This window comes from Aotus nancymaae, unplaced genomic scaffold (assembly GCF_030222135.1).
Source record: "Aotus nancymaae isolate 86718 unplaced genomic scaffold, 86718_ANA_hifiasm-v0.15.2.pri h1tg000028l, whole genome shotgun sequence".
Lineage (NCBI taxonomy): Eukaryota > Metazoa > Chordata > Mammalia > Primates > Aotidae > Aotus > Aotus nancymaae.
The window spans coordinates 6,821,980-6,848,684 of NW_026988441.1; the positions used below are offsets into that span (position 1 = coordinate 6,821,980).

Genomic DNA, 26,705 nt, shown 5'->3' on the forward strand with positions numbered 1-26,705 from the left:
ATGGAGTGGGAGGTGGAGGCACTGAACCTGGGGGGTCAATTCTCCCGGCGCTGAGCCTGTTGCTGATGGGCAGACAGGGCCTCCCTGAGGGGGCCAAGCTGAGGACAAGGATGCTGGAGCAGGGGTGGATGGGGGAACGCAGCAGAGCAGGAGGGGCTGGCTCAGCGGGGCCTTGCGTGGAGGCACGTACCTGGTGGGGCGGCCCACCCCCATGCCCTCCGCTGGGGGCAGCCTCTGTGGGTCCTGAGGGGCTGTGGTCTGTCCTTGGCCCCAGGGGCCGTGAGCCGGCAGCCGACCTCGGAGTCCACAGATGATCAGAGGCCTGGACGGAGGGGGGCAGGGGGTGGGGCTAGCTCAGAGCCGCAGAGGGGGAGCCAGGGAGGCCGGCCAGGCAGGGCGGCTGGGCCGCAGCCCAGGCAGGCTGGACAGGAGACAGCAGTGGAGGGGAGAGACAGCAACTGGGGGGGCAGGGAGACTGGCAGTGGGGGACAGGAGACTCTGAAAGTGGGGGACACAGAGAAGAAAGAAACGTGAGATCATGAAAAAGGGGAGGCAGAGGGAAGGAGAAATGGGGGCTCCCAAGTTACCGGAGAGGAAGGCTTCGGCAGCTGGGAAGCAGGGATGAGGCCCCTTTTACTGAGCCGGAGTGAGTGCGAGATGGAAGGACACTCAGAGAAGAAAGGAGCCGGCGGCACCAGGTGGGCGGGCGGAGGGTTGGGCAGCTGGTGCCAAATTCTTCCCCGCCCTCAAACTGCCCCCCGTTTTCTCATGGGGCTGTGACCAAAGGACCAGTCTCAGCACACGCCTCAGACCTCTTCCTGGTCGTTTACTGCTGCCCAGGAGCCCGGCTTCCTCCCACACAGTACCAGCCTCTAGTCAGGGAGGAGAAGAGGGGCCGCACGTAGTCCCCACACTGGGAAATCCTGGCCAAACCCAGCTGTCGGGAAGACAAGGGACAGAACCAAATTGTGTTGGAGGAACCCACACCTCATATTTGATGCAGCCACTGCATCACTGCACAGGCCCCGAGTTCCCTGCTGGGAACCAACAGACAAAACTGGGTCCTGAGCAGGGCGCAGCGGCTCACGCCTGGAATCCCAGCACTTTGGGAGGCCGGGGCAGGCGGATCACTTGAGGTCAAGAGTTCGAGACCAGCCTGGCCAACATGGTGAAACCCTGTCTCTACTAAAAATACAAAAATTAACCGGGCGTGGTAGTGGGTGCCTGTCATCCCAGCTACCTGGGAGGCTGAGGCAAGAGAATCACTTGAACCCGGGAGACCGAGGCTGCAGTGAGTCGAGATCGTGCCACTGCACTCCAGCCTGGGCGACAGAGCGAGACTCCGTCTCAAACTAGTGAAAAACTGGGTTCTGGGGCAGAGGTAAATGGGTCACGCTGACAGGAAGGAATCTACCGACAAGCAGGCCACACCAGTCTCTGGGAGGGAGTGGCCTTACAGAGCCCTGGTCAGACTGAGTTCTTTGGTGAGAGGGGTCACGGCATCACACCCAGGCCTTCTAGAGAACAATCTGTCAAACAGAATCCTTCATGGCAGCCCACGGACTGGCCAGTCCCAGTCAACAGACCTGAAGGAACCCCTTCCCGGGGAGCCCAACTTGACAGCAGTTTCCAAGCAGAAACAAGAGCAGCAGAGCCACTGGGCGCCTCAGACACTGATGGTGCGGAAGATGGTGAAGCCCGACAGCGCGGTGCTGACGAGGAGCCCCGGGCACTGCGGGTGCCAGTGCAGCTCCTTGAGCTCCGTCTCGCCCTGGTGCACGAACAGCAGCTGCTGTGGGAGGTCGGCCAGCCCGGGGTCAGCCTCTGCATCGCCCGCCTCAGGGTCCCGCTCCACTGCCAGGTCCCACTGTGTGATCTGGTTGTCTGCACCCGAGGCTGCGAAGACCCCGCTGTCCTGGGGGTGCCACTCGACGGAGGTCACGGGGGCCACGTGCTGCTTGAAGGTGGCCACGGGGGAGCCGGACTAGAGGGACAGAATGGGAATGATGGCTCTGAACGCCTCAGCCTGACTCCTGGGGGGCGGCCCAGGCAGAACCCTAACCCCTCTCCAGACTCAGGGTTCAGCCAGGGCCCCACCCCTTAAGCCCTCACAAGCCCAGAGTCCAGGAAAGGGACACAGGGTAATTCTGGATGCTAAGAAGGCTGACCAGCCCAGGGGCTGCTGGGAACTGGGGTTCACCTGCAAAGAAGCCCTTCTGAAACTTGGGTCACAAAATCTGAGAGATGGCTCACGCCTGTAATCCCAACACTTTGGGAGGCCAAGGGAGGCGGATCACCTGAAGTTGGGAGTTCACGTGAAACCCCATCTCTACTAAAAATACAAAATTAGTCAGGTGTGGTGGCGCGCGCCTATAGTCCCAGCTAGTCAGGAGGCTGAGGCAGGAGAATCGCTTGAACCCGGGAAACAGAGGTTATAGTGAGCCGAGATCACGACATTGCACTCTGGGCAAGAAGAGCGAAACTCCGTCTCAAAACAACAACAAAAGCAGGGCATGGCTGTGCCAGAGCTCCCCCGGCAGAGCCCACAAAGGCCTCAAAGGGGGCAGAAGCACAAGCCCCGGAAGCCGACCCAAAGGAAGACTAAGACTGACAGCACTTTCACCACAGCACAGGCCCCGCTGAACCAGCCTCTCTCTCACGAGGAGAGGCAGCTCTGAAGTTCAATGGTCAAGAAGCCTGACCCTGTGCCCTGGTGGGCCAGGGGGCTGGAATCCATCTCTAGGCTCCTCCCCAGGGCTGGTGCTATAGAAATGATCAAACTGGAGGGGGAAAAGGAGGACATCATGGCAGCCCAGGAAGGCAGAGCCACACAAAGCTGTGGCTTTGTCCAGAGGGATGCCAGACGCTGCTGCGCCTCCTGCCCAGCGCCTCTCCCAGCTCCACAACGTCAACCCCTGGCTTGGCTGTCATGTCACACCAGCTCTTGTCCTTTCCGTGCCTCAGTGCTCTCCTACCATGAGCGAGCTGGGCCCCGATTCTCAGTTGCATCTACAAATCTACAGCTCCCTGAAGCTCTCAGCATGTGTCATACAGACAGCTGTACTTCTCCCTGTGGGCAGATGGGAGCCGTAGTCTCTGCTGCCCCGGCCCTTCCATCTCGTCAGCTGTTCCCCTGGCAGAATGAGTGACCCCGAGTGGAGAGGCAGCACCCTTCCTCTTGCTGAGCCTCAGTTTCCTCATCTGGACCATGAAGAGGCGGAAGTCTAGTTCTAAGGGCTCTCCCAGCTCTGGGTGTATGAAACCATTCAAGGAGGAAAAATCCTACAAACCCCAGGGCCTGCTGGGAGCAAGCTTCTCCAGCCCCCAGGTATCAGGCTGGGAAAGTACCTTGAACTGCCGAAGGTCCCAGATCTTTAGGGCCCCATCATCCCCACCACTGAGCAGGAAGGGCTCCCGGCGGCTCCAGCTGATGACATTGACATCCCCGTCATGGGCGGTGGCTGTGGTGAGCATGCAGGCCTTGCTAGGGACTGCCCGGATGTCCCAGATGCGAATGGAGGCGTCGGCTGAGCAGGAGGCAAACACCTGGGTAGGGCGGAGTCTAAGTGGTCCCGATGCCCTGCAGCCCACAGCCCACGGCGAAGCCCAGGCACCAGTGGTGGGGTACTCTCTTTCACTGTCCCCTTTCCTAGCACCTGGCATGGAAACTACATCTCCGCCAGGCTCCCAGCTCTTTTCCCTTGGACCCAGGATTCTAGGTCCCTGGCACGAACCCCATCAGAACTAGATGAGCAGACCCCCAGCCCTCCCTCACCGTGTCCTCGGTCGGTGACCACTGCAGGTCCTCCACAGAGCGTGTGTGGCCCACGAATGGCCGCTGGTCCACGTGCCAGGAGCCGCCATCCGTGGGTGTCCAGAGGTGGATGTTCTTTTGACAGTCACCGGTCAGCAGGCGACCTGGGGAAGGGAGTCAGGAAATGACCGTGCCCCTACTGCCTGCAGTTCGCTCCCCTCCCTGGAGTCTAAGTGCCCCCGCCTCGATGCAGACCCTGCTCCCCCCACCTCCGGGGGACTCCTGAACACCGCAGGGACTCACCAGGCACCCGGTGGGACCAGTCAAGGGCAAAGCCCTCGCCCATGTGCCCCGCAAAGGAGAAGATGGGCTTCATTTGGGCCTGCTCATCCCGGAGGAAGGCTGCCAGGGCCTGGGGGTCCTCCACCACCTGTAGAAGCCGCCGCAGTGCAAACACCTCCACCTGGCCCTTCTCTGACCACACCCCAGCCACAGGTTCTTCACCCAGCCATGACACCTGCAGAAGAGCGAGGGGGAAGGCTGATGTGAAGCAAGGGAAGAGGAGGATCAGGGTACTGACTGCCAGCTCCCCATATCCCAGAGAACCAGAGGCGCAGTTCCTCAGATCTCCCAGGGCAGGGACTACAGCTCCTAGAAACCTCTGTGGGAAGGAAACCACAGCCTGCCAAACCAGCATGGTAACTGGGACGGCTCTCCACGGGGTGGGGATGGGGGGATGGGAGTGGGTGGGAGAGCTGAGGTGGGAGGACAGAGCTCCAAGATGCCTGGGAGTCGAGGCTGTAATTCCCGCCAGCCCATGGGAGTGTGTTCAGGCTCCTGGTCTCTGTAACCCTCTAAACGCTGGAAGGCCACAGGCTCAGTCCTTGGATCTCCTTGCCTCTGTGTTTGTTCACTAGGATACCCAGTCCAGCCACAAGGTTTCCAGTTACCCACTAGCCCTGAACTCTCTCCTGGGCTCCAGATGCTTATTGCACTGACGCTTCAAACTTTTTTGTTTTCGAGACAGGGACCGGCTCTGTTGCCCTTGAGCAAGACTCACTGCAGCCTCAACCTCCTGGGCTCAAGTGCTCTTCCTACCTCAGCCTCCCAAGTAGCTGGAATTATGGGTGAGCACCATCACATCTGGTTTTTAACATTTTTTTGTAGCCAGGCGTGGTGGCTTACGCCTGTAATCCCAGCACTCTGGGAGGCTGAGGTGGGCAGATCACCTGAGGTTGGGAGTTCAAGACCAGCCTGACCGACATGGAGAAACCCTGTCTTTACTAAAAATACAAAATTAGCCAGGTGTAGTGGCATGCACCTGTAATCCTAGCTACTTGGGAGGCTGGGGCAGGAGAATCCCTTGAACCCGGGAGGTGGAGGTTGCAGTGAGCCGAGTTCACGCCACTGCACTCCAGCCTGGGCAATGAGAAAAATTGTCTCAAAAAAAAAAAAAAAAAAAAAATTTTTCGTAGAGATGGGGTCTCACTTTGTTGCCCAGGCTGGTCTGGAAATCCTGATCTCAAACAATCCTCCTTCATGGGCTTCCTAAAGTGCTGGGATTATAGGCATGAGTGCTCAGCCTTGACCATTCAAACTTTTTTTTTTTTTGAGACAGAGTCTCGCTCTGTCACCCAGACTGGTGTGCAGTGGCGCGTTCTTGGCTCACTGCAACCTCTGCCTCCCAGGTTCAAGCAATTCTCCTGCCTCAGGCTCTGGAGCAGCTGGGATTACAGGTGCATGCCACCATGCCGGGCTAATTTTTTGTACTTTTTGTGACTGGGTTTCACCATGTCAGCTAGGCTGGTCTCGAATGCCTGATCTTGGGTGATCCGCCACCTCAGCTTCACAAAGTGCTGGGATTATAGGTGTGAGTCACCACACCCAGCTGGATTTTTCTAAAAACTGAAGGAGGTTGGGTGTGGTGGCTCATGCTTGTAATCCCATGGCTTTGGGAGGCCAAGGCAAGCGGATCACTTCAGGTCAGGAGTTTTAGACCAGCCTAGCCAACATGGCAAAAACCTTGTCTCTATTAAAAATACAAAAAATTAGCTGGGTGTGGTGGCAGGCCCCTATAGTACCAGCTACTTGGGAGGCTGAGGCAGGAGAATGACTTGAATCCAGGAGGCGAAGGTTGCAGTGAGCCAAGATCGTGCCACTGCATTCCAGACTGGGCAACAGAGTGAGACTACATTTCAAAAAAAAAGAAAAAAAAATGAAAGACACGAGGAGGTGTTGGGAGAGTTATGGACATAGAGAATGGGTTGGGTGTGTTTCAGAGAACGCAGAGCAGGCTCCTGGGGCCATGCCTACCCGAACTCGGTTGATGCCACCATAGTGGGGCACCATTGCCAGCTCCAGCTGAGGCTTCCGTTCTTCTTCATCCTCTTCATCTTCCTCCTCCTCTTCATCACTGCCCTCTGAGGGTGTGGGCTTAGTCCCATGCAGATTGTGCATCCGAAGGATCATCAGTCTGGGAGAAAGTGGGGGGTGAGTTAGGCACTAGATTCCAGAATTCTTAGGAAGGAGACAGGCTGGAAACCCAGACTCCTGGGTCTGGGAGAGGCAGCAACTGGGAGCCCTAATTCCTGGGTCCTGAGGAAGGGGCTGGAAACTGAGCCTCCTCGTCCTGGAAAAGCCTCGGGTCTTACCTGTTGCTCTGGGCGCTCTCGGCCTGGGTACCAGCACACAGGTAAAGTGTAAGAGGAAGCTCTGTCCGGCTGTCTCCCAGGTGATCCCGGACTATGTCAAAGCTGAGACAGGGGGCGCCTGGGGATGGAAGGAGGGGTTTACTGGACAGTTAAGACTGGCCAGTGAGATCTCAGTCCCCACCTCCCTCATGGATCAACCGCCTCCGGTGTGAAATCACCTCTCTTAGAGCCCAGCCTTCTCTTCCCGAGCATCTCTCAGGTTAAAGGCTCGAGATCTGGCCGGGGGCAGAGGCTCACGCCTGTAATCCCAGCACTTTGGGAGGCCAAGGCGGTCGGATCATGAGGTCAGGAAATCGAGACCATCCTGGCTAACAGGGTGAAACCTCATCTCTACTAAAAATACAAAAAATTAGCCGGGCGTGGTGGCATGGCTGTAGTCCCAGCTACTCGGGAGGCTGAGGCAGGAGAATCACTTGAACCCGGAGGGCGGAGGTTGCAGTAAACCAAGATCGCGCCACTGCACTCCAGCCTGGGTGACAGGGAGAGACTCCATCTCAAAAAAAAAAAAAAAAGGCTCGGGATCAGCCACCTCAAGACCCTGGAGTTCGGACTCTCAGCCCTACCAGTCTGCGCTCGGTGGTATAGTACATAGGCCTCCTCGTCCATGACCAGCTCCTCCCCTTCGCGTAGCGGCGGCCCCCGGCCGGGCAGGTAGACCTGGGCGGGGCCCTCGGAACTCGTGTCGCGGGACTCGGCCTCCATGGGTTCCCCGGTTTCACACGTGCGCCGCCGGCCCTTGCGCGCCGCCATCTTCGAACCCTCTTACCGCCGACGCCCGGTAAGAGCGTCACTTCCGGGCTTCGCCTTCCGTCTAATGAGATCCACCGCACTGCGCCGTTACCTTGGAAACCTCCGGGACCGCTAATTAGAGAGGGTAGTGCGTAAAGGCGGGAGAACTCAGGTAATGGCGCCAGCAAGAGAAGCCTGAGGAACGAAGAAACTGCATCTTCGCGTAACTTTGGGTGCTGTTCCTCGCGGTAGTGGCAAGGGCTTCTGGGAGTTGTAGTTCTAAGGGCGGCTTGTTACGCCCATCTTCCACTTTGATTCCCAGAGCGTTCTTTCTACTTAATTATTCATATATGCAAATTTGCTCTCTCACTGGCAAAGAGACCGGGTTTCTGCTCCCTGAGGACCCATAAGGCCGGTTTCTTCTCCTCTCCCTGTTATGATGGCTTTAACTTATTTCAAAAATGCCTTCCTGTAGACAGTATGGATATTATCTGTAAGTTAGGCGGTTCAATCTACCCTCTAGGGGCAGTCAATTGCCTAACTAGACATTTACATTGCAGCTCCGGTCAGCAAGCACTTAATCAGATAGTCCACCCTCTGGGGGCAGCTATTACAAGTGATTCGACTCTCTTTACCGTCCATCAGCACCAGTGGTTTGGCTAATTGACATAATGAAATGTTAGAAATAGATTCTCATTGGTGAGATTAACAGCATTCAAGATAATGCGAATTGGCTGGGATATGTCAGACACTCTCCTAGCCTGCATGAACAGGATATTAAGAATCTAGCAAGCCTTGGTGCCTATAGCCATAGGAAATAAAACCATACCTTTGATCCTAATATGTTTTGTCTCTAGGATCTTTCTCACCACTCTCTTGGGGTCTCTATCTGCCCCAGTACCCTCTCGATTTCTCTTTTCAGGGTCTCTTCCCACTGCCTCTTTCTTGGTCTTTGTCTTCCCGCCTCCTTTCAGAGTCTCTGTTCTCTCTAACAATATCTCCTCTTCCCGTGGGAATTTTGTGTTTCTGTTTCCCCCAGAGAAGTTGAGGGGGGCTAACAGACACGGAGCTCAGGCTTGGACTGAGGAGGCATAAAAACATGGTTTATTCCAAACACTGCAATGTGGAATAGAAGAGTGGGAAGGGAGGTTGGTGAAGTGTGGACTCCCAGACCCTCCCCTCCGCAACCCAGCCCCAGACCAGGCTGGAGATCTGGGAAGAGGAGGCTTTTTGGAGGTCTGCTGGGTCATCACTGAAGGGTCGAAAATAAGGGTTGGATTTGGAGAGGATGTGGTTGGTGGCAAGTGGGGTGGTCGAGAGGTGCGGCAGGTTGGGAAGTTTTGGCTTGAGGGAGGTTGGGTTCATCGCGGTGCAAGGGTTGGCGGGGCTTCAGTTGGGGACGTGTCCTAGGTCAGAGTAAGGAAAAGCGCCCGAGGGTTGAAGAGGAGGAGGGGGTGTCACGGTTTGATGTCAAGGGTCACAGTCTGGTCGGGGCACCGTCTGGGGTTCGGGTCACAGTTTGGGGTCAGGGGTCACAGTCTGGTGTCAGATGACCATTTTAGGAGTCGGATGTCACAGTCTGGGTCAGGGGTTTCTGTGTGGCGGGGCCAAGGTCTGGGGTCACAGTTTGGCGAACGCGTCTCACAGTTTTGAGTCCTGATGGATGAAAGGTTAAAAACGGGCTTCCCCGGAGGCGTGGCTGAGGCCGGGGAGCTGCACAGTGATGTGGGGGCCACGGCCCCGGGCATGGAGGTGGGACGCGGGAGTGGCGTGACCCCCCACCTCCCGCCCCATCTGGTGACGTTAAAAAGCCCTTGTCGGGTTTAAAAAAATGTCCGGTGGGCTCCGAGGCCCCCGCCCCCTCGCTCTCAGGCTGGGTAATAATTGGGGGACCAAATCCTCTTCGGCTCGCGGTTCCTTCAGAACGAGGGGGCACAGGACGCTGCTCCAGGCGGGGTCCAGCCAGTTCCACTGCTTTCCTTCCCAACCCACGCGGGTCCTATCCACTGCGGGCGCCCCCTCGGGCCGTGGCCTGCGCTGACCAAGGGGGCGGTGGGGCCCCCGGGGCCGCGTCATACCTCGGACTCGAGGCTGGAGAAGTGCGCCGAGCCCCTGCGGGTGCCCAGGTCCCCGCCCCGGTGTCTCCGGTGGGACACTGTGGGCAGAGGCGGCCCCCAGTGTGCGGCGTGCGGGCACCTGCGAGAGTGGCGGGAGGGCCCGGTGAGCCTGCGCGCCGAGGCGGCGCGGGGGCACGAGCTGAGGTCCTCGAGCGAGCGCGAGGTGGGCGCGGGCGGCGGGAGGTCCCAGCCCCCCGCGGCGCGCCGGTGCCGGTGGTGGTGGGGTGCTGGGGCGGCGGGCGTGCGGTGGGAGGCCCGCGGGCGGTGTGGGTGCGACCGTGGACACCCGCAGCGGGCCCGGCGTCGGGGCGGGGGCCCGGCGGCCCAGGGCGGAGGCGGCGGCGCCCACCAGCCGCCGTCCAGGCCGTCGTGCGAGCAACTGAGATGGCGCGGCGGCGGCAGCAGCTCCAGACTGGCGCAGTGGCGGCAGTGCCAGGCGGCGGGACCGCTGCGCGGGGGCAGGTAGTCCCAGCTCCCGGCGCGCCAGCCCCCGAGCTTGTCGACCGACCAGTAGCGGCCGGGCGGGGGCCCGAGGCGCTCGGCGTATGGGTAGGGGAAGTCGGCGAACCACCAGGGCTCCAGGCCTCCCAGCGACGCGCCGCCCAGGCTCTCCGAGTCCTCCGAGTCCGACGGCGACGGCTCGAGGTCGAGGTAAGGGCAGGGGGGCGGCGCGGCGCGGCATGGGGGCGGCGCGGCCGGGGCTCCTCCGCCCGCGCCCCCCGCGCCGCCCGCGCCCCCCGCGCCAGGTCCCAGCAGGGGCTGGCTCTCCGGATCCGAGCGTGGCCACCGCGCGGGCGCCGGCGGGCTCTCGTCCTCGAAGGCCAGGCGGCAGAGTGGCGGCCCGACAGCGGTGGCCGCGGCGGCGGGGGGCGCGGGCGGCGACGGGAAGCCGGGGAAGGCGCCGGCGGGGGGCTCGGCGGGCTCCTTGTCGCGCACGATGGCGAAGTAGGAGGGCGGCGGCTTCTGCGGGGGCTGCGCGGCCGGCGGGGACAACGGGCGCCCGGCCGCGCCCCGGGGCGCCGCGCGCGCCTCGCCTAGGCCCAGGCCCAGGCCCTGCGGCTCGATGGGGCCGTAGTAGCGGTGGAAGCCGTCGGCCAGGCCCGCGCCCCCCGGCGGCCCCGCGCCCTTGGTCCGGCGCCAGCGGTCCACGGGGGCGCGCTCGCGGGGCACGAAAGGCGCGGGCCCAGGCGCCGGCCGCGGCGCGGGGTACGCGGGGCTGGGTAGGGGCTGCGGCGGCGGCGGGGGCTTGGCGGGCGGCGGGGCGGCCTCGGCGCTGCAGCAGCTGTACATGCCCTGCGGGCCCGGGGACAGGACGAGGTCAGCGCGGGGTGCCCGGGACGCCTGCCTGCCTCCCCACTTTCCCTCCACCCCCGTGCCTCCCTCCTCTCCATTTCCCCGCCTGCTTCTTTTTTTTTCTTTTCTTTGAGAGGGAGTTTTGCTCTGTCTCCCAGGCCGGAGTGCAGTGGCACGATCTCAGCTCACTGCAATCTCCGCCTCCCGGGTTCAGGCAATTCTCCTGCTTCAGCCTCTGGAGTACCTGGGATTACAGGCGCCCCCCACCACGCCCGGCTAATTGTGTTTTTAATAGAGATGGGGTTTTGCCATGTTGGCCAGGCTGGTCTTGAACTCCTGACCTCAGGTGATCCGCCCGCCTCGGCCTCTTGAAGTGCTGAGAGTACAGGCGTGAGCCTCCGCGCCCAGCTCCCTGCCTGCTTCTCCTGCCCTCTTGCCCACTCTTCCTATCTCGACCCGCAACTCCCATCTCCGCCCGCTTTACCTTCTTCCTTCCCCCTTCCATCTCCCCGACATCTCCCCCTTTCCGCCTCCCTCTCCGCCCCGTACCCTGGAGAAGGCCAGCAGGAAGTCCATGCGGTGGGTGGGTCCCAGGCAGTGCCGCAGCCGCCAGTAAACCAGGTGCTCCCAGGCGAAGACCAGCAGGGACAGGCCCATGGCCACCAGGAGCATGTAGAAGACGCCCGCCATGTTGTCGATGTCCAGCTTGCTGCTCATCACCTCGATTTTGTCATTGTGGCAGATCCCGGAGAGCCACAGCCGCTCCAGCATCTCGATCTCATCTGGGGAGGGGCGGTCAAAAGTCACCTGCTATGAGCACGCTTTGATGACCCTCGCCGGTGAGGTGGGAATGTAAGCCCTTCCTTAGCCCCTTCCTCCCTCAGACCCTGGTGTCCGGGTTTTCGCCCATTTCTTCCCCGGAACCCAGGGGTCTCGCCCTCCCCTTCTCCACTGTAGAAATCCCTGCGCGAAGCCGCACCATCCCCCAGGAACTGCAGCAGCGCCAGGTCGATGGGCCGCTTCCAGCGGGAGCCCTTGTGCAGGGCGATGCCATAGCCTGTCGTGGCGAAGACCTTGCCGGAGCCGATGGTGACAAGCTTGCAGCCCTCGTCCTTGCGGGCCATGTAGTTGAGCACCGCAGCATCATAGATGAAGGCGTCCAGCTTCCTGCGGGGAGGGGGAGTGGAGGGCAGGGTCAGTCTCACCCAGATGCCCTCACTGCCAGGCCTGGAACCTCCTCACCTCTAACCTCCAACTGCTCCAAATCCTAACCGGCCCTGAGCTCTTGAGCAAATCATTGCACTTCTCTGTGCCTCAGTTTCCACATCAGAAAAATGGGCATGGCAGCAGTATCTCCCTTCAGAGTTTTGCAAAAGTATGTTTTGTTTTGAGATGGAGTCTCGCTCAGTCCAGGCTGGAGTGCAGTGGCACAATCTATCTCAACTCATGGGAACCTCCGCCTCCTGGGTTCAAGCCATTCTCTTGCCTCAGCCTCCCGAATAGCTGGGATTACAGGAACCTACCACCACACTCAGCTAATTTTTGTATTTTTTAGTAGAGACAGGGTTTAGCCATGTTGGACAGGCTGGTCTCGAACTCCTGACCTCCAGTGATCCGCCTGCCTCAGCCTCCCAAAGTGCTGGGATTACAGGCGTGAGCCACCGTGCTCGGTCCAGAAGTATGTATTTTAAGACATAGGGTCTGGCTTTGTTGTCCAGGCTGCACCGGAAATCCTGGGCTCCAGCGATCCTCCTCTCAGCCTCCCCAGGAGCAGGGACTACAGGCAAATGTTAGATAGTATCTTATGCAAAGGAGGTGCTGGAGAAGTGCTAGGTGTGACTGTTAATGAAATAGTTACTCCTTTAGTCCTCACCATAGCCCACCAAAGGTTCCATTTACTCTTGCATTTTAAAAAAAGAGGATTGAGACTGGCCATGGTGACTCACGGCTGTAATCCCAGCACTTTGGGAGGCAAAGGTGGGTGCATCACCTGAGCTCAGGCGTTCCAGACCAGCCTGGCCACCACGGTGAAACCCTATCTCTACTGAAAATACAAAAATTAGCTGGGTGTGGTGGTGGACACCTATAATCCCAGCTACTCAGAAGGCTGAAGCAGAAGAATTGCTTGAACCTGGGAAGCGGAGGTTCCAGTGATTCAAGATCGGGCCACTGCACTGCAGCCTGGGTGAGACAGAGAGATGCCATCTCAAAATAAATAAATGAAGAGGAGGCTTAGAAGGGGAAATGGAAAAAAATAATAATGCGAGTGAATGGTCACTCATATTGTGCCAGGCATTGTTCTATGTAGTCTAAGAACTCGTTTTTGTTTTCCCTGAGACAACGTCTCACTATGTTGACCAAGTTGGAGTTCAGTGGCACCATCATGGCTTACTGCAGCCTTGACCTCTTGGGTTCAACCCATCCTTCTGCCTCAGCCTCCTGAGTAGCTGGGCTACCGGCACACACCACCATACCCGGCTAATTTTTTTTTTTTTTTTTTTTTTTTTTTGAGACGGAGTTTCGCTCTTGTTACCCAGGCTGGAGTGCAGTGATGCAATCTCGGCTCACCGCAACCTCCGCCTCCTGGGTTCAGGCAATTCTCCTGCCTCAGCCTCCCGAGTAGCTAGGAAATACAGGCGCGCGCCACCACACCCAGCTAATTTTTTGTATTTTTTGTAGAGACAGGTTTCTCCATGTTGCCCAGGCTGGGCTCTGACCCCTGGGCTCAAGTGATCCTCCTGCCTTGGCCACCCAAAGTGCTGGGATTACAGGCATGAGCCACTGTGCCCAGCCTCATTAATTTTTTTCCTTGAGACTGAGTTTCGCTCTTGACTCCCAGGCTGGAGTGCAGTGGCGTGATCTCAGTTCATTGCAACAACCTCCATCTTCCAGGTTCAAGAGATTCTCCTGCCTCAGTCTCCCAAGTAGCTGGGATTACCGGCATGCGCCACCACACACAGCTAATTTTGTATTTTTAGTAGCGAAGGGGTTTCACCATGTTGACCAGGCCGGGACTTTAACTCCTGACCTCAGTTAATCCACCCACCTTGGCCTCCCAAAATGCTGGGATTACAGGCGTGAGCCACCTCACCTGCCCTAGGCCCTGATTTCTAAGACTTGGTGGGAAGAGGAGCAGGGCTGTGGAGTTAGTTCTCATGGATGTATTTACCGTGGGACATACCGCTATCACTCTCATTTACAACTGCTGTCATTTTACCTTTATTTCTGTGGTTGTTTGATTAATCTCAACCTTCCTCATGAGACTGCAAGCCCCTCAGGGTCACAGTTGCTCTCGTTCTCAGCTGTGGCTGGGGTACAGTTCCTGGCACATAGGATGGGGTTGATAGATATTTGCGGAATAAATGAATGAGTGAATAAATGAATCCACATAGAGGAATACTGTGTAACTCTTCTGTGGTATCAGATAAATGCTTATGATCTGACAGGTGAGGTATGAGGTATATTTTATATTATTTTTATATTTTTTATTTTATTTTGTTTTTAGAAACGGGGTCTCTGTCTGTTTTCCAGGCTTATCTCAAACTCCTGGGCTCAAGCAATCCTTCTGCTTCAGCCTCCCAAGTAGCTGGGATTACAGGCGTGCACCACCACACCCGGCTAATTTTTGAATTTTAAGTAGAGACAGGGTTTCGCCATATTAGCCAGGCTGGTCTCAAACTCCTGACCTCAGGTGATCCACCCACCCTGGCCTCCCACACTGCTGGGATTCCTCCAGTTGAGCCACCTCGACTGGCCACATTTTATGTAATTTAACTAATTTGGACAAGCACAGTTCTGGGAAGACAAGATAGATAAAGACAAGCGTCAAGGCCGGGCGCGGCGGCTCACACCTGTAATCCCAGCACTTTGGGAGCCCGAGGCGGGTGGATCACGAGGTCAGGAGTGCAAGACCAGCCTGACCAACATGGTGGAACCCCGTCTCTCCTAAAAGTACAAAATTAGCTGGGCGTGGTGGCGTGCACCTGTAATCACAGCTACTCAGGAGGCTGAGGCAGGAGAATTGCTTGAACCCAGGAGGCAGAGGTTGCAGTGAGCCATGATTGCACCACTGCACTCCAGCCTGGCGACAGTGAGAATCCATCTCAAAAAAAAAAAGAAAAGAAAAAATAGCAGCTGGATGCTGAGTGGCAGAGAAGCCAAAGGATCTTCCAGGCAAGAATACTTAACCTCCAGTTTGAGTGGTTAGCTTGTCTGTTGATGTAAGTCCTCTGGTGTCCCCAAACCTTCAGAAAAGCTCTGTCCACACACTCACAGGCTCACATATAAATGCCTTGTGTGTGTGGTTGGTTGCGTGGAAATCAGAGAAAAGGACTAAATTAGTCCATACACTCTAAAGTGGGGGACAGACAGGGAGTGGATTCCCCAAATTGAATGTATCTATAGTGGAAGCAGACTTGGGAGTGGAGGCTGGGCGCGGTGGCTCACGCCTGTAATCCCAGCACTTTGGGAGGCCAGGGTGGGCAGATTACCTGAGGTCAGGAGTTAGAAACCAGCCTGACCAACATGTCGAAACCCCGTCTACTAAAAATACAAAAATTAGCCAGGTGTGGTGGTGGGCGCCTATAATCCCAGCTACTCGGGATGCTGAGGCAGGAGAATTGCTTGAACTCGGGAGGTGGAGGTTGCAGTGAGCCGAGATCAGGCCATTGCACTTCAGCCTGGGCAACAGAGAGAGACTCCGTCTCAAAAAAAAAAAAAAAACCACTTGGGTGTGGAGAATGTGAAGCTCCGGAGAATTAGCAGAAACCTGGGGAGAGCGATCATCATCCCACGGCTGGAGAATGCGGTTTGAATTAATATATAGATCCTAACAGGGAGTTCCCAGCTGACATCTGGAGACAAGGATGGGCGAGAAAAGTACCGCAACTGCCGGCAGGCACTTCTGCCTAGTAGGCCAACTGTAATTTTTCTCCATGTTTCTCTTTGTTTAGGAAAATGCCCTTGGGGGCGAAAGGTGAATTGCTATTGATGTTTAAATGGGAAAAAAATGGAGTTTCTAGAGTTAGACTGAGGGGGAGGAATGGAGGAGCTGGGACTGGGAGAAGATGGAAGGAGGGTCTCCAGGGGTCCTTAGAGGACAAATGGGAGTGGAAGGAGAGACTCAAGTTGCAGTTTGGAGAAAGCTAAAAATCAAGGCTTCCAGTGGTGGAAATAGTTGAGAGATTTCAGGGAGAGGAGTGCTGACAGCATTCACTTTCAATGGTTTGCTCAGTTGTTCTGGGATATACTGCCTCCCTCCCCTCTCGCATCCACCTCACCATCCCCTCATGGTCCCTAAATGTCTATTAAAACTCAGCCATGGGCGTGGTGGCTTGCCTCTCTAATCCCAGCACTTTGAGAGGCTGAAGTCGGCGGATCACCTGAGGTCAGGAGTTTGAGACCAGCTTGCTCAACATGGTGAAACCCCCATCTCTACTAAAAATACAAAAGATTAATAGCCGGGCGCAGTGGCTCACGCCTGTAATCCCAGCACTTTGGGAGGCCGAGAAGGGTGGATCATGAGGTCAGGAGATGGAGACCATCCTGGCTAACATGGTGAAACCCCATCTCTGCAAAAATACAAAAAGTTAGCTGGGCGTGGTTGCACCGCCTGTAGTCCCAGTACTGGGGAGGCTGAGGCAGGAGAATCACTTGAACCTGAGAGGTGGAGGTTGCACTGAGCCGAGATCCCACCACTGCACTCCAACCTGGGTGACAGAGCAAGACTCCATCTCAAAAAAAAAAAAAAAAAAAATTAGTTAGCCAGCCATGGTGCCGGGCATCTGTAATCCCAGCTACTCAGGAGGCTGAGGCAGGAGAATCGCTTGAACCATGGAGGTGGAAGTTATAGTGAGCCTAGATTGCACAACTGCACTCCAGCCTGGTTGACAAGAGTGAAACTCTGTCTCAAAAAAAAAAAAAAAAAGCCATTCCAGAGGCCCTGGCTCATGCCTGTCATCCCAGCACTTTGGGAGGCTGCTTGAGCCCAGGAGTTCAAGACCAGCTTAGGCAACAAAGGGAGACCCCGTATCTACAAAAACTTTTAAAATCAGCCAGGTTTGGTGGTGTGCGCCTGTCTTCTCAGCTACTTGGGAGGTTGAGGTGGGAGGATCGCTTGAGGGAGGAGGTTGAGGTTGCAGTGAGCTATGATTGTGCCATGCACTCCAGCCTGGGTGACAGAGCAAGACCTTGTCTCAAAAAAAAAAAAAAGAAAGAAAAAGAAAGAAAGAGAGAGAGAGAAAGAAAGAGAAAGAAAGAAAGAAAAGAAAGAAGAAAGAAAGAGCAGCTGGATGCTGAGTTGCAGAGAAGCCAAAGGATCTTCCAGGCAAGAATATTTAACCTCCAGTTTTGTCTCAAAAACAAAACAAAACAAAACAAAACAAAAAGACCTCCGTCATTTCCTACAGCGTTTGGGTGTAGGTTTGGGAAAAATTAAAATTCCCTGTATCCGTCCTTTCTTTCCTGTTTGTTCCCACTCTGACACCAGGCGGATTTTAACATTTGAGTCAGCACCTTCCCTTTTCAGCTCGCCACCCTCCCCTGGCTCCCCTCGTCACTCAGAGTGACTTGAGTCATCTTGAGCTTTGAGGCCCCTCCTAACACGTCTGCCCTCATCTTCCAAGCCCCCCATCGCTCTAGCCTGTGAGATGCACCTGGACCTTTGCACTGGCTGTTCTGCCTGCTGTAACATTCTTCTCCCAGATTCTGTCTTTGCAGCTTGCTCCTGCCCCAGGGCCTTTGCACTGGCTGTTCTGCCTGCTGGAACATTCCTCTCCCAGATAGCTGCCTGACTCGCCCTCTCACCTTGAAACCACCTTTGCAAAATTATAACTGAGGAAATTGTGACAGTGAAAGAAATCAGACCTAATTGACTCCATCTTGCTTCAAACCCTTAACGTCCTTGTTCATTCCTGGACATAGACCACACTAACTTGGGGAAGGACTTTAGTTCATGGTTTGAAACAAAATTGGTAATAGCCCTTTCCCGAAAAGACCCCTCCTTGCCTTGGGACCAGTCTGCCGTTGCAGGACTAACAAATTAGCTACAAGAGCCGGGCGAAGTGGCTCATGCCTGTAATCCCAGTACTCTGGAAGGCTGAGGAGGGCGGATCACCTGAGGTTGGGAGTTCAAGACCAGCCTGATCAACATGGAGAAACCCCATCTCTACTAAAAAAAAAAAAAAAAAATACAAAATTAGCTGGGTGTGGTGGTGCATGCCTGTAATTGCAGCTACTTGGGAGGCTGAGGCAGGAGAATCGCTTGAATTCAGGAGGTGGAGGTTGTGGTGAGCTGAGATCACACCATTGCACTCCAGCCTGAGTGAAACTTTGTCTCAAAAAAAAAAAAATAGCTACAAGATTAGAAATTAGAAATTAAATTTAGGGGTCATGCAGCCTCTGGCTCCCCAGATTGCTCCTAGGAATAACATCACTATTATAAAACCTAAGATGAATGCTTTAGGTATTTTACAGACCCTACACTCGATGGATCAATTGACACCATGCAGACAGGTAATCTGGCTCATCCAGTTCTACCACAGCACCCAGGAACAGAAAACAGCAAGAAAAACTCACTTCGACCCCCTGTGATTCCATCTCCAATCTGACCAATCAACACTCCTCACTTCCCCAGCTGCTACCCACCAAATTATCTTTAAAAACTTTGATCCCCAGGCCGGGCTCAGTGGCTCACGCCTGTAATCCCAGCACTTGAAGGCTGAGGCAGGAGGATCACAAGGTCAGGAGTTTGAGACCAGCCTGACCAATATGGTGAAACCCCGTCTCTACTAAAAATACAAAAATTAGCTGGGCAGGCATGGTGGCATGCACCTGTAATCCCAGCTACTCAGGAGGCTGAGGCGGGAGGCAGCGGTTGCAGTGAGCCGAGACTGTGCCGCTGCACTCCAGCCTGGGCAATAGAGTGAGGACTGTCTCAAAGAAAAAACAAAAAAAAATTCTGATCCCTGAATGCTCAGGGGGACTGCTTTGAGTAATAATAAAACTCCGGTCTCTCACACAGCCAGCTCTGCGTTAATTACTCTTTCTCCATTGTGACCCACCTGTCTTGCTAAATCATCTCTGTCTAGGCAGCAGCAGGCAAGGTGAACCCACTGGGCGGTCACAATCTCTGTCAGGTGTTTGCTCCAAAGACACCTTTCTGAGCACCAATTTGATACTGCAGCCTCCAGCCTCCCACCCTGGCTTCCAAAATGCATTCACCCTGCCCTGTTTTTACCCATAGCATGTATCCCCTTGGAATGCACTATAGAATATTCTCATTCATTCTGTGCATAGTACGTCTCCCTTCCCTGGAATTTCAATTCCATGAGGGCAGGGACTTTGCCCGTCTGATTCACCATTGTATCCACAGACAGGGTCTAGAGCAGGGCCTAGCACACATTAGGTGCTTATTAAGAAGTGGCTGAGGCTAGGTGTGGTGGCTCACACCTGTAATCCCAGCACTTTGGGAGGCTGAGGTGGGCAGATCACCTGAGGTTGGGAGTTCAAGACCAGCCCAACCAACATGGTGATACCCCATCTCTACAAAAATACAAAATTAGCCAGGTGTGGTGGCATATGCCTGTAATCCCAGCTGCTTGGGAGGCTGAGGCAGGAGAATTGTTTGAACCTGGGAGGTGGAGGTTGCAGTGAGCCAATATCGCACCATTGCACTCCAGCCTAGGCAACAAGAGCGAAACTCGGTCTCAAAAACAGAAACAAAAATTAGCTGGGTGTGGTGGCCCTTGCCTGTAATCCCAGCTACTTGGGAGGCTGAAGCAGGAGAATCACTTGAACCAGGGAGTCAGAGGTTGCAGTGAGCTGAGATTGCACCACTGCACTCCAGCCTGGTGACAGAGCGAGGTTCCATCTCAAAAAAAAAAAAAACAGAAAAGAAAAGAAGCAGCTGAATGAGTAACTTCAGACTGGTCCAAGGGAGGCCTTCCATGGGCTAGACATGAGCTGAGAAGTAGGATTCCATTAACGTGGAAAGGATGCCAAGAAGGCTTTCTCCATGGAAAGAAGTAAGATGAGAACAGTGTGTACTGTTAGTTTGGAATGTGTGTGTGTCAATGCATCCATATTTTAATTGATCCAAAATAAATAAAAAATAATGCTTACATTAGGGAAAAGGGCCTTGATACTTCCTTTTTTTTGCCCCTCTTGAGTGAGTGAAAAATTGAACATCTCTCATGGAATGGGCTGTAAGAACTGACTGGGAGGAGAAGCTGTGTTTCTCTGTTTCCTTTTAGGATGTGCACTTCCTTTTTTTTTTGAGATAGAGTCTCACTCTGTCACCCAGGCTGGAGTGCAGTGGCGTGATCTCAGCTCACTGCTACCTCCACCTCCCTGATTCAAGTGATTCCCCTGCATCGGCCTCCCAAGTAGCTGTGATTACAAGCATGCGCCACCATACCCCGCTAATTCTTTTGCATTTTTAGTAGAGATGGGGTTTCACCTTGTTGGTCAGGCTGGTCTTGAACTCCTGACCTCGTGATCCACCTGTCTTGGCCTCCCAAAGTGCTGGGATTACCGGTATGACCCAGTGCACCCAGTAGGACCTGCATTATTTCTTCCACCCCACCCCACCCCGCCCTTGGGGTTACTTGCCGAAGCAGTAAGGCGAGCCCACGTTTGGCCTGTGAGCTGGCCAGAGCCCTGGAGATGCCTCTCCCTTGTGCCTCACTGAAAAGATGGCATTTTCTAGTGCTGTCCTCTGTGGCAACCACTAGCTCACCACACGTGGCTATTTGCATTTAAATTTTTTTTTTTTTTTGAGACAGAGTCTCTCTCTTGTTGCCCAGGCTGGAGTGCAGTGGTGCTACCTCGACTCACTGAAACCACCACCTACTGGGTTCAAGCGATTCTCCTGCCTCAGCCTCCCAAGTAGCTGGGATTACAGGCACCCACTACCATGCCCAGCTAACTTTTAATATTTTTAATAGAGATGTGGTTTTACTATGTTGGCCAGGCTGGTCTCGAACTCCTGATATCAGGTGATCCACCTACCTCAGCCTCCCAAAGTGTTGGGATTACATGAGCCAGGATCACATGAGCCACCACGCCCCACTTGCATTTAAATTTTAATAAAAAATGAAAAGTCGGTTGGGCTCGGTGGCTCGTGCCTAGCACTTTGGGAGGCCAAGGTTGGCGGATCACCCAAGATCAGGAGTTTGAGACCATCCTGACCAACATGGAGAAAACTTGTCTCTACTGAAAATACAAAAATTAGCTGGGTGTGGTGGCACGTGCCTGTAATCCCAGCTACTTGGGAGGCTGAGGCAGTAGAATCGCTTGAACTGGGGAGGCAGAGGTCGCAGCGAGCCGAGATTGTGTCATTGCACTCCAGCTTGGGCAACAAGAGCGAAACTGTCTCAACAAACAAACAAACGAACAAAAAGAAAAGTCCAGTTCCTGGCCAGGCATGGTGGCTCACACCTGTAATCCCAACACTTTGGGAGGCCAAGGTGGAGGATCACTTGGTCCTAGGAGTTCAAGACCAGCTTAGGCAACATAGTGAGACCCCCATCTCTACAAAAAGGTGGCACATACCTGTAGTCCAAGCTACTCGGAGGCTGAGGTGGAAGGATTGCCTGAGCCTAGGATGTCAAGGCTGCAGTGAGCTATGATTGCATCACTGCACTCCAGCCTGGGGAACAGAGTGAGACCCTGTCTCTAAACATAAATAAATAAACAAACAGAGAAATGAAGGAGAGGGAGACATTGTACATAAAAGAATTTAAGAACATTTAAGAAATTTTCTCAGAACAAACAACATGAGGATAAGACTGAAAGACCCAGCAATGAAAACAGATCAGCGGCCGCTTGCAGTGGCTCATGCCTGTAATCCCAGCACTTTGGGAGGCTGAGGCAGGAGGATTGCTTGAGCCCAGGAGTTCAAGACCAGCCTGAACAACATAGTGAGAAACCATCTCTTAAAAAAAAAAATGAAAAGAAAGAAAGCAAAACAGGCTGAGCACGGTGGAACACGCCTGTAATTCCAGCAATTTGGGAGACTGAGGTGGGTGGATCACCTGAGGTCAGGAGTTCACAACCCGCCTGACTAACATGGTGAAACCCTGTCTCTACTAAATACAAAAAAATTAGCTGGGCATGGGGGGCTATGCCTCTAATCTGAGCTACTTAGGAGGCTGAGACAGGAGGTTGCAGTGAGCTGAGATCACGCCACTGCACTCCAGCCTGGGCAACAAGAGCGAAACTCCATCTTAAAAAAAAAAAAAAGGCTGGGCAAGGCAGCTCACACCTATAATCTCAGCACTTTGGGAGGCCAAGGCGGGCAGATCATGAGGTCAGGAGTTCAAGACCAGCCTGGTCAACATGGTGAAACCGTGTCTCTCTAAACATACAAAAATTAGCCAGTTGTGGTGGCACACACCTGTAATTGTAGCTACTCAGGAGGCTGAGGCAGGAGAACTGCTTGAGCCCAGGAGGCAGAGGCTGCAGTGAGCCGAGAACACGCCACTGCACTCCAGCCTAGGTGACAGAGTGAGACTCCATCTCAAAAAAAAAGGAAAATAGATCAAGGCATGTCACTGAAAAATGTCAGTCCACCAAGGAAAAGAAACAACAGATTACATACAAAGACATAGGTATCAGAATGAGCTTGGATTTCTCTACGGTAGCATTGGATATTAGAAAACAATAGAGTGAGTCTTCCAAATTCTGAAAGAAAATAAGCCCTAATCCAGAATTCTATACCCAGCCATACTGTCCATCAAGTACAAGAACAGAAAAAAGATTTTTCAGGTTTGCAGTGTCTCCAAAAATATGCCCCCTATATGCCTCTGTCAAGGAAGCTCAAAAGAACAAGGAAGCAAAACCCAAAAAGAGTTAGAATTTGTGCTACAACAGGAACCAGAAGAGATGAAGGGATGAAGGTGAAAGGTAATCCCAAGATGGCGTCTATGCCCCAGGCTGGAGCAGGCTAGAAGGCCACAAGAGCAACTTCTTCAATAAGATGAAATTGACAAGGCCAGGCACAGTGGCTCACACCTGTAATCCCAGCACTTGGAAGGCCAAGGTGGGCAGGTGACTTGAGGCCAGGAATTAGATAGACACCAGCATGGTCAATGTGGCGAAACCCCTTCTCTACAAAAAAAAAAAATGCAAAAATTGGTTAGGCCTGGTGGTGCATAATTGTAATCCCAGCTACTTGGGAGGCAGAGGCTGCAGTGAACTGAGATCTTGCCACTGTGCTCCAGCCTGGGTGACAGAGTAAGACCCTGTTTCAAAAAGAAAAGAAAAGAAAAGAAATTAACAAGAGTATTTGATACTTCTGAACATATTAAGAAGAGATTCAGATAGTTAACAGAGAATTTGGGTTTGAATTAGTTAACCACAAAGAAAACTCAGCCATGAAGCAACTGACAAAAGAAAGAAAAAGCAAAAAGACAAAAAGACATTTACTAACCTCAAGAAAAATAGACCAGGCACTGTGGCTTACACCTATAATCCCAACACTTTGGGAGGCTGAGATGTGCAGATCGCTTGAGCTCAGGAGTTTGAGACCACGCTGGACAACATGGTGAAACCCCATCTCAGCTGGGCTCTGTGGCTCACGTCTGTAATCCCAGCACTTCTGGGAGGCTGAGGTGGGTGGATCACTTGAGGTCAGGAGGTTGAGACCAGCCTGGCCAACATGGTGAAACCCCGTCTCTACTAAAAATACAAAACTTAGCCGGGCATAGTGGTGCACACCTGTAGTCCCAGCTACTCGGGAGACTGAGGCAGGAAAATTGCTTGAACCTGGGAGGCGGAGGTTGCAGTGAGCCAGGATCACGCCACTGCACTCCAGCCTGGGTGACATAGCTGGACCCTGTCTCAAGAAAAAAAAGAAGAAAGAAAAACAAAGAATTGTGTAGGAGAGGAAAGTAATCACGGTTTACTACTGTGGCAGCTGTGAGAGCATTTACATAGTCATAACATGTAAACACTGAATATTCATCTAGTCAGAGTCACAACGTGGGAGGCTGAATTGATTTAAATAAGAGTCTGAGTATGTCTTCCATAGTGAGAAGCGGATGGAAAATGCCTAAAATTGAAAAATCAAGAGGTAGTCATACAAACATGGTATTTAGAGATAGGGAGATAAATCGCAAAATGATAGAATAAACGAGGTGAAGGTAGATTCCTCTGGGGTGACAGAAATGGAGGGTGCCATTTTTTCCCTTAAAGATAAAATTCCTGCTGGGCACAGTGGCTTGTGCCTGTAATTATGGTGCTTTGGGAGGCTGAGGCAGTAGGATCACTTGAGCCCAAGAGTTCAAGACCAGCCTAAGCAACATAGTGAGAAACCCCAACTCTACACACACACACACACACACACACACACACACAGACACACACACAAATTAAAATTAGGCCGGGCCAGGTGGCTCATGCCTGTAATCCCAGCACTTTGGGAGGCCGAGGCGGGCAGATGTGTGCCTGTGAATTGGCAATTTGGGCTCAGTAGGATAATTTCTTTAGCTAGTTTTTGAGTAAGTTGAAATTGTTAAGTTTGAGACCAGCCTGGCCGACATGGCAAAACCCTGTCACTACAAGGTTACAAAATGCAAAAAGTAGCTGGGCGTGGTGGTGGACTCCTGTAATTTCAGCTACTTGGGAGGCTGAGGCAGGAGAATCCCTTGAACCCAGGAGACGGAAGTTGCAGTGAGTGGAGATTGCGACCCTGAACTCCAGCCTGGGTGACAGAGCAAGACTCCATCTCAAAAAATTATAATAATAAAATAAAATTAGGCTAGGCGCAGTGGTTCACGCCTGTAATTGCAGCACTTTGGGAGGCCAAGGCTGGCGGATCATGAGGTCAGGAGTTCGAGACCAGCCTGACCAACATGGTGAAACCCTGTCCCCACTAAAACTACAAAAATTAGCCGGGCGTGGTGGCACGTGCCTGTAATCCCAGCTACTTGGGAGGCTTAGGAAGGAGAATCACTTGAACCCAGGAGGTGGAGGTTGCAGTGAGCCGAGATCACGCCATTGTATACCAGCCTGGGCAAGAGTGAGACTTCATCTCAAAAAAAAAAAAAAATTTAAATAAATAAATAAATAACATTAGTCAGATGTGGGGGTGCACACCTGCAGTCCCAGCTGTTTGGGAGGCTGACCAGGGAGGATCACTTGAGCCCAGGAGCTTGAGGCTGCAGTGAGCTACGATCATACCACTCCAGCCTGGGCGACAGAGTGCAAACTTGACTCCAAAACTACACTGAACTAAACTAAAATTCTTGTGTTGGACTCTCCAAACTATGTGGATGGAGAACTCTGATAAATATAGAACTAAAAATTAGGGAAAAAAGTAACAAGGGATACTGGGGAAAAAGAATTCAGCAGAAGCAGGAAATCAGAGCGAGAGGTGACAGAAACACAGGGGTGTCCTTTGTGAATCTATGAAGCTTCTGGGCAGGAGGACCAAAGGAGTGATTCTTGGTTGCTCAGTGCACATGTCAGGCAGTGTAGCCTAGTGGTGAGCACCTGGGCTGCCAGGGTTCAAGTCCCAGCTTTACCACTCAGCAGCTGCAGGAAGCTTGCTGTTACTCATGTTTCCAATAACACCCACCCAAGATTTTTATGAAGCGTTCTGGGTTTAGTTGTGTCCCCTCCCCAAATTCACACATTGGAGTCCTAGCCCTCAGTACCTCAGAATTCTACCTTATTTGTAGATAGGGCCCCACAGAGGGAATCCACTTACAATGAGATCATTAAGGTGGGTTCTAATCCAGTATGACTAGTGTCCTTGTAAAAAGGGGAACCTGGCTGGGTGAAGGGGCTCATGCCTGTAATCCACGGACTTTGAAACCGGCCTGACCAACATGGTGAAACCCCGTCTCTACTAAAAATACAAAAATGTGCCAGGCGTGGTGGCACATACCTGTAATCCCAGCTACTTGGGAGGCTGAGGCAGGAGAATCGCTTGAACCCAGGAGGCGGAGGTTACAGTGTACCAAGATTGCACCATTGCACTCCAGCCTGGGCAATAAGAGTGAAACTCCATCTCAAAAAAAAAGCGGGGGGAACTTAGCTGGGGGCAGTGGCTCACATCTGTAATGTGGGAGGCCAAGGTGGGTGGATCATCTGAGGCCTGAGTTCAGGAGTTGGAGACTAGCCTGGTTAGCATGGTAAAATCCCATCTCTGCTAAGAATACAAAAATTAGACGGGGCCAGGTGCAGTGGCAGGTGCCTGTAATCCCAGGACTTTGGGAGGCCGAAGTGGGCAGATCACCTGAGGTCAGGAGTTCGAGATCAGGCATGGCTGACATGGTGAAACCCCATTTCTACTAAAAATTAGCCGGGCGTGGTGGCATGTGCCTGTAGTCCCAGCTACTCAGGAGGCTGAGGCAGGAGGATCACAAAACTCCGCCTCAAAAAAAAAAAAAAGAAAAAAGAAAAGAAAAAATTAGTTGGGTGTGGTGTCGGATGCCTATAATCCCAGCTGCTCAGGAGGCTGAGGCAGGAGAATTGTTTGAACCCGGAGGGCAGAGGTTGCAGTGAGCTGAGATCCTGCCACTGCACTCCAGCCTGGGCAAAACTCCATCTCAAAAAAAAAAAAAGAAGAAGAAGAACTTTGGCCACAGAGACACACACAGAGGGAAGATGATGGGAGCGGTACAGGGAGAAGACAGTCATCTATGAGCCAAGGAGAGAGGCTGGACAGCCCCTTCCCCCACAGCCCTCTGAGGTAGCCAGGAGGATGCCTAGCCTCCAGAACCGTGCATCAAAACACTGATTTGATTAATTTTTTGCAAACTGATTGTGAACTTAAATGAGTTAGAAGAGGACTTGATATATAATAAACATCATGGTAAATTAAAAAGACAAGGAATGATCCCAAGCCCTGAAGGATACAGAACAAGTAGGAGTCTCTTGCACTGCAGATGAGAGTGTAAACTGGTACAACCACTTTGGGTTATTGTTTTGTTTTGTTTTGTTTTGTTTTTTTGAGAGGGAGTCTCACTCTGTCGCCCAGGCTGGAGTGCAGTGGTGCGGTCCTGGCTCACTGGGACTGCTGCCTCCGGATTTCAAGTGATTCTCCTGCCTCAGCCTCCTGAGTAGCTGGGATTACAGGCGCCCGCCACCACACCT

At 53.6% G+C, this 26,705-nt stretch overlaps 2 protein-coding genes across 2 annotated transcripts in view; both read right to left on the reverse strand.

The window, feature by feature from the left end:
* Nucleotides 1-809: 809 nt before the first annotated feature.
* Nucleotides 810-8,969, reverse strand: GRWD1 (glutamate rich WD repeat containing 1). Its single transcript, XM_064381080.1, has 7 exons — nt 7,029-8,969; nt 6,406-6,523; nt 6,068-6,227; nt 4,058-4,271; nt 3,776-3,918; nt 3,349-3,546; nt 810-1,984 (listed from the first exon to the last, which is right to left on the reverse strand). Exons 1-7 carry the CDS (start codon nt 7,213-7,215, stop codon nt 1,667-1,669), a joined length of 1,338 nt encoding a protein of 445 aa, XP_064237150.1. The 5' UTR covers nt 7,216-8,969; the 3' UTR covers nt 810-1,666.
* Nucleotides 8,970-9,266: 297 nt separating this feature from the next.
* Nucleotides 9,267-26,705, reverse strand: part of GRIN2D (glutamate ionotropic receptor NMDA type subunit 2D) — a 52,523-nt gene continuing 35,084 nt past the window's right edge. The window contains exons 10-12 of the mRNA XM_064381082.1: nt 11,584-11,771; nt 11,154-11,386; nt 9,267-10,604 (exon numbers count right to left, since the gene is read on the reverse strand). Coding sequence (XP_064237152.1) covers nt 9,267-10,604; nt 11,154-11,386; nt 11,584-11,771 — 1,759 coding nt within the window. The remainder of the gene's footprint in view (nt 10,605-11,153; nt 11,387-11,583; nt 11,772-26,705) is intronic.

What these genes read in the sequence shown, in the direction of transcription:
- GRWD1 (XM_064381080.1), bottom strand. Translation starts at nt 7,215, where the DNA reads ATGGCGGCGCGCAAGGGCCGGCGGCGCACGTGTGAAACCGGGGAACCC. An exon ending in GGTCACCGACCGAGGACACG is followed by an intron (nt 3,547 to 3,775) that starts GTGAGGGAGGGC and finishes CGCCCTACCCAG; the next exon opens with GTGTTTGCCTCCTGCTCAGC. An exon ending in GGGACCTTCGGCAGTTCAAG is followed by an intron (nt 1,985 to 3,348) that starts GTACTTTCCCAG and finishes CTGTCCCTCTAG; the next exon opens with TCCGGCTCCCCCGTGGCCAC.